The 13,306-nt window shown below is 50.8% G+C and overlaps 2 protein-coding genes across 3 annotated transcripts in view; one reads left to right on the forward strand and one right to left on the reverse strand.

Annotated features, from left to right (window-relative positions):
- Positions 1 to 3,022, reverse strand: part of RPL35 (ribosomal protein L35) — a 4,371-nt gene extending 1,349 nt beyond the window's left edge. The window contains exons 1-3 of the mRNA XM_010844043.1: positions 2,863 to 3,022; positions 2,318 to 2,454; positions 1,166 to 1,247 (exon numbers count right to left, since the gene is read on the reverse strand). Coding sequence (XP_010842345.1) covers positions 1,166 to 1,247; positions 2,318 to 2,454; positions 2,863 to 2,865 — 222 coding nt within the window. The 5' untranslated portion in view covers positions 2,866 to 3,022. The remainder of the gene's footprint in view (positions 1 to 1,165; positions 1,248 to 2,317; positions 2,455 to 2,862) is intronic.
- A 4,951-nt stretch (positions 3,023 to 7,973) lies between these two features.
- Positions 7,974 to 13,306, forward strand: part of ARPC5L (actin related protein 2/3 complex, subunit 5-like) — a 7,476-nt gene continuing 2,143 nt past the window's right edge. Inside the window, exons 1-2 of one of the 2 annotated variants that reach the window (XM_010844051.1) lie at positions 7,974 to 8,409; positions 12,429 to 12,499. In XM_010844051.1, coding sequence (XP_010842353.1) covers positions 8,187 to 8,409; positions 12,429 to 12,499 — 294 coding nt within the window. In that variant the 5' untranslated portion in view covers positions 7,974 to 8,186. Of the gene's footprint in view, positions 8,410 to 12,426; positions 12,500 to 13,306 lie in introns of both variants that reach the window. The other variant, XM_010844052.1, reaches the window with a different exon arrangement.

A 13,306-nucleotide genomic window follows, 5' to 3' on the forward strand; every position in this document is an offset into this window, starting at 1 on the left:
CCCCCCCCCCCCCACCGACACAAACGTACACATGTCCAGGGATGGCAACAAGCTCAGCACACAGTGGCAACTTTGACATGTCAAACCCTCCAGTCATTCAAACACTAATTGGGTGTTGATGTGAAGCCATTTTGCAGTCAAAGCCCCCTAATCAGTAATCTTTAAGAGATTATAGAGTAATCTGGGTGGGCCTGCTTTAATCAGGCCTTAAAGGCAGGGATGTGGCTTTCTCCAAGAAATCCCACCTGAGGGCAGCAGCTTCAACCAAATCTTTAGCTCTGCTTGCTCAGGATCCTCTCTTTGAGACAGAGGGCACCTCCTCCACAAACAAACAAGTCATTTCCTTGTAGTAAACCAAATGTGTGCATGAAATGAAAGTGAAAGTTGCTCAGTTGTGTCGACTCTTTGCGACCCCATGGACTATACAGTTCATGTAATTCTCCAGGTCAGAATGCTGGAGTGGGTAGCCTGTCCCTTCTCTAGCGATCTTCTGGACCCAGGAATTGAACCAGGGTCTCCTGCATTGCAGGCAGATTCTTTACTGAGCTATCAGGGAAGCCATTCTATAAATATAAATTATTTATATAATTCTATAAATATAGAATGCAGACGCATTCTATAAAATCTCTCACTGGTTCAGCTTCATAGTTTAATACTAGTTTTAGGCACAAGCCCCAGAAAACAGTTGTTAAAAACTCTAGGCTGTGAGGGACAGGCACCTGTGGCAATCTCCTGGAAGCACTCAATCCACCCGCACCCTATGGGTTAGAATCTAAGCCCAATCACTCCATTTACTGCATGTCAGTGATGCCAGGCAACTTAACCCAAGTCTTGAGGTCCTCATTTGAAAAATGAGAATGCCAGATACTTGGTGGTGACTGACACACCAAGACAAGTAAAACATTTCAACAGTCAATCCTCATAGACTCCCCAAACTCACCCAGCTGGTGAGGTTTTATTCAAAATCCAACTCTATCCAGACTCCCACACCTTTGATTCCTTGACAACTGCAGCCACATGCTGTCTGCATGTCATATGCTAGAAGGCTCTAGAAAGCCCAGTCCCAAGCACCCCAGTGGGAGCTCACCATACCACCCTTCGGGGCCTAGGGAGAGCTGGAATTTTGCTCCCTGTAGCCCAGCACCGTTATCCCTTCTCCACTAACCTTATAGAATTTCCTGAGGTTCTCTTTCTGAGTCTGGTTAATGACGGTCAGTACACGGGCGATGGATTTACGAACCACTCGGCTACAAAACAAGAGACAATCAATGAAGATGTGTAAGACACACAGCACTCCCCAAGGTATCTATTTCAGGGCCTGACCAAGATGTCACAGGGCAGGGGCACTGCCCATCAGCTCACCCACATTGACCCAGGAGGTGCCTAACCCAGCCCAGGAGGGTGTTCTGGAGGCAAGAGAAACAATACATGAGCATCCTAGGAAAGGGGACATGAAGCAGCTGGCACAAACAGTGTTTCTGAAGAGCTGTGAAGTGTTCAGTGAGGCTTAATGAGGGGAAGTGAAGGTCAGCCAGGAAAGACCTTTCATCCCTGGCCATATATCCTAAGGGCTACAAAAAAGACCTAAGCAATGTGGATCTGAATAAGCTCACTGGAGGACCTTATTCCTCAAGCTGGGCCACTGGGAGGGGACAAGGCTGAAAACAAGAAAAAGCTGGGGATAAGTGAAACACGTCCTCATGCTGAATGAGGGCTGATCAGTAAATGGCTGTAAACATCATTTTGATTCAGCATGCACCACCATAAGAAAATTACTGGGGGCCCATTTTATAGGAAAGGGGAAAAACATGGGTGGTGTGCCAACCTGCACATCAGGTACAATGTGGCAGAAGTGGAATTTATGCCCCAGCTGACTAACTCCGAACTTATGTTCCTTTCTCAAGTTTTGATTCTTGCCCCCCATACACCAGTAAGTTACACTACAACTAAAATAAGGGGTGCAAGGGATGCCTCAACCAAGTGAAAGAGGCTGAGGAAAAACATCAAGTGCTGGTGGGAGACAGAGGAATGGGGTCAATTAGTCACTCAAAGGAGGCATTAAAACGGGACGTCGGGGGCACTTAATTCTTCCTCTAGACAGTCAAGCCGTTACATCAGGAAAAAGGACCACAGGTCAAAAGCAACGGGTCACCACAGGCCTCGGCGTGAGAAAGAGGCACCTAAAGAGGCTGAATAGAAACGGCGCCACGTTCTGACCCACGGAGCCATGGAAAGGGCAGTTAAACGGCCAACTCCTTAAGCCCACTTCGAAACTCCCCTACGTGTGTCCCCGTACTCTGGCCGCCAGTTCACTTACATCTTGGAGAGTTTGGAAGCCGCGCCGCCTGTCACTTTAGCCACGCGCAGCTGGGACAGCTCCACCTTCAGGTCCTCCAGCTGTTTCAGCAGCTCCTCCTTCTTCTTGCCGCGAAGGTCTCGAGCCTTAATCTTGGCCTGCCCGACAGGGAAGGTCTGGGTCAAACACCTCCCCTTCACCTGTGTCGCAGCCCGCCCCTCGAGGCCGAGCGCCTTGCCCTGGGCCAAGAGCGCTCTGGAGACCCAGCACTACCCGCCTCGGGCAGGGCAACCCAGACCCCAGGAGACGCGCCCTCGCCCAGTCCTGCTGCGAGGTTGGTCCCCTACTCCCATTCCGCAGACGGACAGACGGAGGCCCCGGGAGGGCGCGCGTACCTCTCGGGGCCCAGGCCTGAGGTGGGGGGAAGACTGAGGTGGCGCTAGGCCACTTCGCAACGCGTCCCACAGGTCAGGCTGGCAGATGGGTTCTCAGCTCTCGCTACACGCTCTCCATCCCGGCCCCTAAGCTCCACAGTACGCGGATGGCGGCCGATTCCCCACACTCACCATGGCTGTATAGTCTGCCTCCGCTGCCTTCTCGGAGGGAAAGAGGAAGAGGCGGGGCTGACCTTCACAACTACTGCCGGGTGGCGGCGGGCGTGGTCAATAGAGCGGCGGCGGGGGAGCCCTGGCTCCGCCCCTACCATCCCGCGAGGGCCCAGCCTCCCCACCCCACGCCTCGAGGAGCGCTTTGGTACCGCCCACTCAGCCCCCGCCCGCCCTGAGGAACCGAGTCCCCGCCCCGAGGAGCCGGAGTCCCGCCCTGCAATGAGCCTGTCTCTCTCTTGCGCGCTGAAAATTACTTTGTTGTAGTTCAGTCACAAAGTCCTATCCGACTCTTTGCGACCCCATGAAGTGCAGTTACGGCACTCTTCCCTGTCCTTCACTATCTCCCCGAGTTTGCTCACTCATGTTCACTGAATCGGTGATGCTATCCAACCATCTCATCCTCTGACATCCCCTTTTCCTCCTACCCTCAACCTTTCCCAGCATCAGGGCCTTTTCCAGAGAGTCGGCTCTTCGCATCAGGTGGCCAAATATTGTAGCTTCAGCTTCAGCATCAGTCCTTCCAATGAATATTCAGTGTTGATTTCCTTTAGGATTGACTGGTTTGATCTTGCTGTCCAAGGGACTCTCAAGAATCTTCTCTAGCACAACAATTCAAAAGCATCAGTTCTTTGGTGTTCAGCCGTCTTTATGGTCCAACTCTCACATCCATACATGACTACTGGAAAAACCACAGCTTTGACTATATGGACCTTTGTCGCAAAGTGAGTGCTCTGCTTTTTAATACGCTGTCTAGGTTTGTCTTGGCTTTCCTTTCAAGGAGCAAGCATCTTTTAATTTCATAACTGCAGTCACCATCCACAGTGATTTTGGAGCCCAAGAAAATAAAATCTGTCACTGCTTCCACTTCACTCTTTCACTGCCATCATAAAGGCTCTTTAGCTCTTCTTAACTTTCTGCCATTAGAGTGGTATCATCTTCATATCTGAGGTTGTTGATGTTTCTCCTGGAAAATAACTTAGATTTGGTCTGTTTCCTACAGGGCAGTGGGGAAATTTCACCCTGGGGTGAGAGGCAACCTGTTTGACTAGTAAGACTGGAATTCATCCACTCATTTATTTGTTCTTCATTCATTCATTTGTTCATTCATTCATTCGGTACGCTTTTGCAGGCTGCCCAGTCTGGGCTACTCCGAGCTGGGTGCCAGTGTTCTGGGTGGGTCCAGGGGATGAAGGTTGAGGGTTTTAGAAGATAAATTAACATGGCCTCTGCTTTGGAGGAATTTAAAGTCTATGGTGGGTGGGGAGGGGTGGGGTAGACAGCTATAATGACAGCATGTGTTATTTAGGGGAAAAGGCATTCATGGCCTTTTGTTAGTGAACCTGACCGGGTTTCAAATTCTTACTCTGTTGCTTAGTGCCAGCTGACTCTCAGCAGATCCCTTCCCCTGAATCTCAGTTTTCTCACCTGTGAAATGTAGTGTTTAGGAAGATCAGGAAGATAACATGTAAAACTCTTTGCACAAGACCTGATGCATAACAACTGCTCAGTATCATTGATATTAATGTTCCCAGTTGAAATGAACACATAAATTGGCCCTGAAAGTTAAAGGGGGGACTTCATAAGGCAAAGTGCTCAGGCTTTCTGATTGAACAGTTGCATTTTGCCCCCAGCAGCAAGCATGAATCCATGCCCTAGTGTCACTCCACTACCATTAACAAAGGCACACCCACGTCTTAGAGCTCTATTTAAAGGCAGGTTGCCCCCTTGTTGCTGTCAGATGTCACCTCCAGGAAGCCTTCTCCCACCCTCTTATGGGTTTCTGTTAATGAATCTTTAGCCTTGGAGTAAATTGGGACAAAACCTCCCCTTGTTGATCTCTGTGCAATCAAACCTCTCTAACCCCAAATATATTGAATTAGAATGAAATTTATATGTCTGCCCCCACATCCAACCTGGAAGTTCCCCAAGGAGCAGAACCATAGCTGACAACTGGTTTGGTTTCTCTCGCCTCCAGACCCAGCACATGGATACTTGTTGGATGAATTGAATTGAGCTTTGTCTCAGATCACAGTGAGGCAGGCTTCTAGGAAATGGAGGGAAGGGTGTAAGAGGAAGCAGAGGGCATTCTTGGCATGGATTAGTCATAAATGGAGGTTGAATGGGGCACAGGAACGTGGCTATCATATTTTCCAAATGCTTATAGTTCTATTAAAGTTAATAATTGTGTACAGCTTTTCTGAACTTTATCTATTGTTGTTGTTCAATCGCTCAGTTGTGTCCAATTCTTTTTGACTCCATGGACTGTGTCTGTCCTTCACTATCTCCCAGTTTGCTCAGACTCATGTTCACTGAGTCAGTGATACCATCCAACCATCTCATCCTCTTTCGCCCCTTCTATGACTACCCTGTTTCTCTTACATGCCACATTCAACCCACCCCCAAATTCTATAGCTTCTGTCAGTGGCTCAGACAGTAAAGAATCTGCTTGCAATGCGGGAGACCTTGGTTCGATTCCTGAGTTGGGAAGATCCCCTGGAGGAGGCATGGCAACCCACTCCAGTATTCTTGCCTGGAGAATCCCTATGGACAGAGGAGCCTGGCAGGCTACAGTCCATGGGGTCGCAAAGAGTCGGACACGACTGAGCAACTAAGCACAGCACATCTTCAAAATACCCAGCCTCTTCCCACCACCGTTATTGGCACCTGCTGGACATTGAGCCACCGTTGCCTGTCTCCTGGACCATTGTTGTCACCTCATAAATCACCTCCGTTTGCTCTGGTTCCCGTTCTCAGTAGAGCTGCCAAAGGGACCCTTTTCAAACTGAAGTTAGATCATGTCTCTTCTCTGCCCAGAACTTCCAGGGCTGTCCTGAGTTAAGACCACATCCTTTTCTCACCTTCAAAGTCCTACAGCACCCGCCACTCCCCCTTCCCTCTTCCATGTCGTCGTTTCTTCTCGTAGGTTAAGATTTCTTTGCATTTCAGAAAGTGAAAGTCGCTCAGTCCTGTCTGACTCTTTGCAATCCCATGGACTATACAGTCCATGGAATTCTCCAAGCCAGAATACTAGAGTGGGTAGCCTTTCCCTTCTCCAGGGGATCTTCCCAACCCAGGGATTGAACCCAGGTTTTTCGGGCAGATTCTTTACCAGCTGAGCCACAAGGGAAGCCCCATCTTGTTTCTTCTTACTCTTCTGCTCCAGTATGGCCTTGCTTTTTCTGGAACACACCAAGCTTGCCCTGTGTTTGAGCCTTTGCTTGGCTCCATCCTTCAGATCCACTTCAGCATCACCTCCTCAGGGACATTTCTCTTAATCACTTTATCCAAGGTGCTCTCAGAAACTGCATGTTTTTTTTTCCCCCTCCTCAAAATGCAGTCATCCCTGACATAGTGTAGATTTTTAAATTTCTGCCTCACTGACTGGAAGGCAGATCCATGATCATAAACAGTGATATTATTTCATTTACTAGTTTACTTGGGAGCTATTTCCTTACTTTTAAAATGAGCGTTTCTGGTTTGAAATTCCTTCTGATCAAAATGTTCTGGGGATATGAATTTCTGTTAGCTTGTTGCCTGCCTCGGTCACAGATTTCTTCCCAGGTATGGAACTGATAGGCAGGTCTCCCAAGACCCTTGAGACTTTTATTCAGCACCTGTTTCACTGTAGGAGTCTATCTTTAGCACCCAATATTAGGTAGCACCTTAGCTGGGCAATATTTTTTGATCTGTAGAGAGTTCAATGAGAAATGTTTGAAAAAATGAAAACCCACGCACATTTCATTAACTACTGGTCTTTATGAAAAGGAATACCATTATATAGAAACAAAGACCCAATGTAGTCTCAGGCTAAGGCTCACTGTGGCTTCCCTCATAGTTCAGTTGGTAAAAAATCCGCCTGTAATGCAGGAGACCCCTGGTTCGATCCCTGGGTTAGGAACATCTCCTGGAGAAGGGATAGGCTACCCACTCCAGTATTCTGGCCTGGAGAATTCCATGGACTGTATAGTCCATGGGTTTGCAAAGAGTCCACACAACTGAGCGACTTTCACTTTCACTTTGTGGCTCAGCTGGTAAAGAATCACCGCCCCCCCCACCCCGGGCCCAGGCAATGTGGGGAACCTGGGTTCGAGCCTTGGGTTGGGAAGATCCCCTGGAGAAGGGAAAGGCTACCCTGGGATGGTGGGTGGGAGCCTATCCCTTCTGGCCTGGAGAATTCCATAGACAGTATAGTCCAGGGGGTCGCAAAGAGTCGGAAACGAGAGCAAGAGCCCCTCAAGCAGCAGCCCAGGCACCTAATCTTGACACCACAAAGTTGTCCTTGACTCTGCCCTATTTCTCCCCACCCCCATTTCCCCCACTTCAGATTCTGCAGATTCCTTTTCTTCCAGGATATGCCTTTCCAGCCAGTCAAGATTTCTCAGTCCCCAGGACCTCGCCCTTCCTGCCAGGATGGTGGTCACAGGGTCATCCCCCTATCCCCGCCCCCTACACTGCGGGTCAAGGAGACTGCTACACACGCGGGACGCCGCACTCAAATCCAAATGTCTTCACTGTCTTGTCAGCACCCTCGATACATTTTAAACGTCTTGAAAGTCTCCCAGGCCATTAACAATAGGGTCACTACAACAATAAGGTCAGATGCAACCTCCTCTGAGCTCCTTGTGGTGGCGTCCTAAGGTCTTCAAATTCGAGACTTAGGCTCTCCCATTCAATCACTCTCGGGGCATAAGAACTACTACTCATCCCTCAGGCCTCAGCTCGAAGCTGTCTTCTCCCAGAAGCCTGCCAGCACTCGACAGGCAGAGCAGGGCTCCTTCTTCTGGAGGCCCCGTGCCCCCTCAGTCTGGGCAGAGATGACACCCGGAATCCGCGACTATGCCCGCCCTGGCCAGGGGTTCCTCGGGTGCAGGAGGGAAGCCGAAGAGTGCAGCTGTGGCATCTATGTGCTGGGCCTGCGGAGGATTGGCCGCCCGCTTCTCAGAAGGGTAAACTGAGATTCCATGAAGATTACTAGCCCCGCAGTGGTCCACAGGTTAGACTGCCAGGTCCGTCTCTCAGCGCTTCCCAAAGCGACGCACCCCGCCCCTCCCTCCCACCAGAACTTCCGGTTCCGGCGAGAACCGGAAGTGGGCGGGCGGCAGCGGCTGCGCGCGGAGGAGGTGGAGGAGGTGCCGGGCGGCCGCTTCCCGCCCCCGAGCCGGAGCCGGTTCTGAGCCGAGTAGAGTGGAGGTCTGCTCCGGAGCATAGCCGGTTCAGCGGGCGCTGAGTCCCCGCCATGGCCCGGAACACGCTGTCCTCGCGCTTCCGTCGGGTGGACATCGATGAATTTGATGAGAACAAATTCGTGGACGAGCAGGAGGAGGCGGCGGCGGCGGCGGGCGAGCCAGGCCCGGACCCTAGCGAGGTGGACGGGCTCCTGCGGCAATATCCTTCCCCCGCGCGGCGGCCCGGGCTCCCCTGTGGCCCGGCCTTCCTACTTTCCTCATCCCTGGCTCTGGCCCCTCAGGCCGGCCTCTCCGCTCCTCTCACCCCAGGACCCCCCAGGTCAGTCTCCCAACTTCCGATTTGGCTCTCCTCGGGCAGGCATCCTCAGTTCCCTTTCATCTGGCCTCCCCACTCCCCTTGTCCTGGTCTCGGGCCCCCTTGTCCTGGTCCCGGGCCCCTGGACCCTCCCTCAGCAGTGCGGCCCCACGCGGCTCCTGGATCCTGGTGGGCTGGCTGGCTCGGCGGCCCCAAGAGCATGCCGGACGGACCTCCAGCCCCGCAGGCCCTTCATTGCCCCGGGAGGCCTCCCCTCTTTCCTCCCTCCGTCCCCTCAGGCTGGCCCTTGCCTGGGCTCCCGATCACTCCATCTCTCTCATGCAGGAAACCGGGCCTTACTCGGGCTTGATCGGCGGGAGGGGCCAAGGTGAGCCACCGCTGAGTAATTGAGAGGCCAGGGCGGCTCCCAGGCACAGTCCTTTCGGGCTGGATCGCAGCACCACTTGAAAATAGGTGGTAGATGGCAGTCTTTGGGAAGAAAGGACCCAAGGGGGAGCGAAGGCTGCAGCCTTAGTCCAGCCCTGAGGTCTGAGATTTCACCTCGCACCTCAGAATCGTTCTGACCCTTCAGCTTAGTGCCACTCTTCCTCACCTACTCTTAGTTTCCTGTGACCATTGGGTTTTGGACCTCAGTGGTCTCAGCCACGTTCAACAAGTGAGTTTTGGCTCCCTCCCCCCATAGCCTTCTTGTGCAGGAAGCAGTGGAAAAAAACGAGTTGTTTAGAGCTAAGAAAAACCAAGCAGCATAAAGTGAGATGTAAAAGTAGAGCCCCGCGACTGGAAATGACTGTTTGTGGTCACAGAAAACAAGCATTTAGAAAACAAGATTAAAAATAGAGGTGGTTGTCACAGCCTGCTTGGTCCTTTAGCACTTTGAGCACAGGAAACTGACTTATTCTCACAGGAAGGATTTTTCTTTATTCAAATGGTGTTACAGGAAGTGCCTCCACCTCCCCCTTACTGGCCAGGACAGGGTTGGAGGCTCAGGCTGTACTGTATATAAATCAGGTTCTGGGTGTTTTATCAGTTGACTCAGCTTGGGAAGTTGAACCCATTCACTGCCTTTGGGAGGAGTCCTGCAGTGTTCCTCCAATGTGCCTTTGAAACAAATACCTTCAGCCTTTCTTTGTTTGAACAGAAATGTATTTTCAAAGGTGGGGATTCAAGCTTGTTATTTCCTGCCCCGTCAGGATCACCATGCTTTCCCCGTTGGTGAAGTGGGGTCATGAGAATGGCCCCCATGAGGGAAGGTTGATTCTGCACTGTGGTGCAGAACCCGGCTCATGGGCAGGTATTGGCAAAAGGACTCCAGCATCAGACCTGTGGCCCAGATCATCCACAGAAGGGGAGCGCAAGGTCTGGTTATCTGCTGTCTTGGTCCCATGCTGCAGGGACTTGTTGAAGGTCACCTCTTGGTACACTCCTGACATGATAGGTTCCTTGAGGCTGCTTGGAAGCCTAGGCTTAGCACATCAGGGGATGGTAGTTTCTCCACTAATGGCAGTGTCAGAAACCTTGTTACCATGGAGAGTGTACCTCTTGGGATTGGGGAAGGAGAGGTTAGCAAATGAGAACTGAGCAGGGCCCAGGAAGGGAGGTGGAAGGAGCTAATATTTGCTCAGTCCCTACCATGTGCCAGGTATTGGATTTAGATTAGATTATTGAACTATGGAGCAGGCTTCTAGGAGTCTTAGAACAGAGGTGGGGGGAGTAGGGATAGGGGTTGGTTGATTGGAGTGGGAGAATGTAGGGAGTAGGCCCATCCTAGTTCTGTTACAGGGAAGCAAGTCATGGATGAAATAGAGCATGGGCTGTGTACCCACACAGACCCAATTCAGTCACGTTATAGCTGTGTGACTTTGAGTAGGTCAGTTACCCTCTCTGAACCTTGGTAGCCTCCTTTGTTAAAAGGAGAACCAAGCTGGGCTTACAGGTTCCATGGGAGCATTACTGCATCGCATCCCAGAAGGCTTCAGAACAGTACTGGACCCACAGCAAGTATCCTGGGCATGCCACTTGGGTCTGCGGGGGAGTGGCTGCAGAGGGTTGTAGAAAGAGCTTGACTTTGGAGTCAGGCATGCTTGGGTTTGAAGACCAGCTGGACAGCTTAGCTTTGTGACTTTGAGCACGTCATTTTCCTTCTCTGAGACTCAGATTCATTGCCTTTAAAATCAGAATAATGATTCTTGGTCACAAAGAACTGTTAGCAGTAATGAGATGACACGTGAAAACACCTGGGCACATATCTGAGACTTGGTTCTTTTTCTTCCTGCTTAGGCACCTTCTGGTCCTCTGGAGTGAGGATCTGTCCAGAGCAGAGTTTTGAGTGATTTTGCAGTGTCTGCTGCCCCTGAGGAAATTTGTCCATGTTTGGAGATACTCTGATTGTCAGTTTGGTATGTGGTGGGGTGTGCCACTGGAAACTAGTGCGTGGAGGCCAGAGGTGCTGCTCAGTATTGTCAGATGCACAGGATAGACCCCACATCAGTCATCTGGTCTAAAATGTCATTAGTGCTGTGGTTGAGAAACCCTGATCTAGAGGAGACTAGGAGCTGGGCACCGTTCCCCAGCTTCCACAGCTGGTTTTCTGGAAGGGCCTAAAACTATCCTAGACAGAGGCCAGTTTGATAGATGGTATGCTCCTCCCTGCTCCCTAGTTGCCTCAGCTGCTGAAGGCCCTTTCAACACTACAGTGAATGATAGGCAGAAGGATGCTGCAGAGATGAACTCCAGGGTGGTGAGTCTTTTTGCCTCTGTGGACTGGTTACCCTACCCTTACCTGTTCATCTTCTGAAGTACTGTTTCCCAACCATGCTTGGTTAGTGGAGTGCCACTTGTACGGTTCCTCTTAAGCTTACTGGGACTCTGCTTATTGCTCTGGGATGCCAAATTCACAAAGAGTTCTGAGGTAGAAGTTTTATCAGTGACTGATATCAGACTGGCCCGTGCCTGGCTGGGAGAAAGGAATTCCAAAGCTGACAGGTACAGGGTGTGAGTGGGCTGCCTCTCACATTGCAAGGTGGACCACAGCCCCGCAGGGTGCTAGGGGGCTCCACCCTGGGTGTGTGGGCCCAACTCACTCAAGATGGAGGCCACAGGGGGGCAGACGGGGGACTCGGCTGTGCTCGGGAGGCTCTGGCTGTTCACACGTGGGTATGGCTGCATGAACAGAAGTAGAGACCCGATTGGGCAGAAGCCACCTCTTGTTCTATTTTTGAAGCTTTTTGGCTGAAGCTGATGTTTCGGATGAGGAAATGAAAGTCAGCTGATGTAATTCAGTTTAAAATAGGTGTCACCTTTAGGGACCTAACCCAGATTGTAATTTTCTTTTGCGTGCTGGATATTCAGAGCTCAGCAAAGAATGTGTCAGGACTCCTGCTAAGGTTTGGGGAACAAGAAGGGGAGGGTTGGTTCGTTTTCTTGGCAGAAGGTTCTTTGAGATTGTTAAGTTTCCCTCCGTTGGGACCTGACTTGGGTAGGTTTTGGAAGATAAAAGTTTTAGCACATCTTAATTTCTTTAATGGTTTAACACACTGGATTAAGAATTAGGGACCTCCATCTGTGCCTTCGTTCTTCCCTTTGGAGAATGCGAAGATGAAAATGATAACCTCATACAGTGGTCATGAGGGTCTAGCAGGGCAGATACGGGGCCCGGTGCTAAGCAGATGTCAACCAGCTTTGTCAGATAGTGCTGCAAGTCACCCTGCTGGGGCAGCAACTTTATTCCTCCTCCCGGGAGGGAGCGAGTCCATGTCCAAACTTGCTTTGAAGGGGAAGGTTTAGGGGCCGCAGAAGGAGAGGTACGGCAGAGGTGCCCCTTCTGCCCTCTGCGTGGCTCAGGAGAGCTATAGACTGCCCTCTATTAACAGGTTGTGCCCACCCAGAAGCCACAGTGGGTGGGGGGTTAGATGTGAATAAGATGGCATTTGTCTCTGCCCCCTTGAGCTCCTTCTGAAATGAGTTTGTTAAGAAAAGCGCGGACGTGCTGAGGCGAGCTGTCCTTAACCGCTGCTGGTGCACAGGGGACATGCTCCGGGCATTTCACGCAGCCTTGCGGAACTCTCCTGTCAACACCAAGAACCAAGCCGTGAAGGTAAAGGGGGTCGAGCCGCAGCGCTGCTGGGCGGTGTTGGGACCAGGGCGTGAGCTCCCCGGGGCTCTGGACAGCATGTGTCTCACTCTGCATCAGTGAATCTCTACCAGGGAAGTGAGCTGGCAGCGGGCAGTGTTTCCACAGAAGCTGCCTGGCGCCCCTGACACCAAAGCTGTCAGTGTTTGTAGTAAACACTCCCCAAAGAAACGTTCATTCCTCCCCAAAGCCTCATGGGGTGAGAAGTCAGCCCAGCCCTTCCTGATGAACAAAGTTATAAATTAGCTTGCCACATGGGACTTAGTGGTTATGCTTTTATAAGCTATCGAATAGGCTTTATTTGCATAAGGATTTTCAGTGTTTTATGATTTCTGCCTCTTAAAAACAGGTGAGATGAGACACTTGGGCAGACTGCATCGGTTAGGTTGCCTAAAATCTCATCAGTGAGGCTATCTAAAATTTGGTTCAGGGAAAGGGGTCTCTTTAGAGCTGGGTTTTTTCCTATGTTGTGATGGTATCTTGATTTAATCAATGGCTGCACCTCTCAAACGTGGAGGGGAATGGCCCCTTTGTTCCACTGGGAGTGAGCACAGAAGATACGGCCAAGGAAACTCGCTTTTTGCTATGTGGGGGGTTTGTTGTTTGTTTTTTAAATATGGGAGTTTAAGGCCTTGCTGGTGTCATCAGAAGTAGTGATTCTTCTCCCCAGTAAACTGCTTATTTCCCCTCAGATAAGTGGAATAAATCATTGGCTTTGAATACTTTGGGATACTTTGAGACTTAATAAACAAAATTTCACTATATATATAT

This window comes from Bison bison, unplaced genomic scaffold (genome assembly GCF_000754665.1).
Source record: "Bison bison bison isolate TAMUID 2011002044 unplaced genomic scaffold, Bison_UMD1.0 scf7180017864193, whole genome shotgun sequence".
NCBI lineage: Eukaryota > Metazoa > Chordata > Mammalia > Artiodactyla > Bovidae > Bison > Bison bison.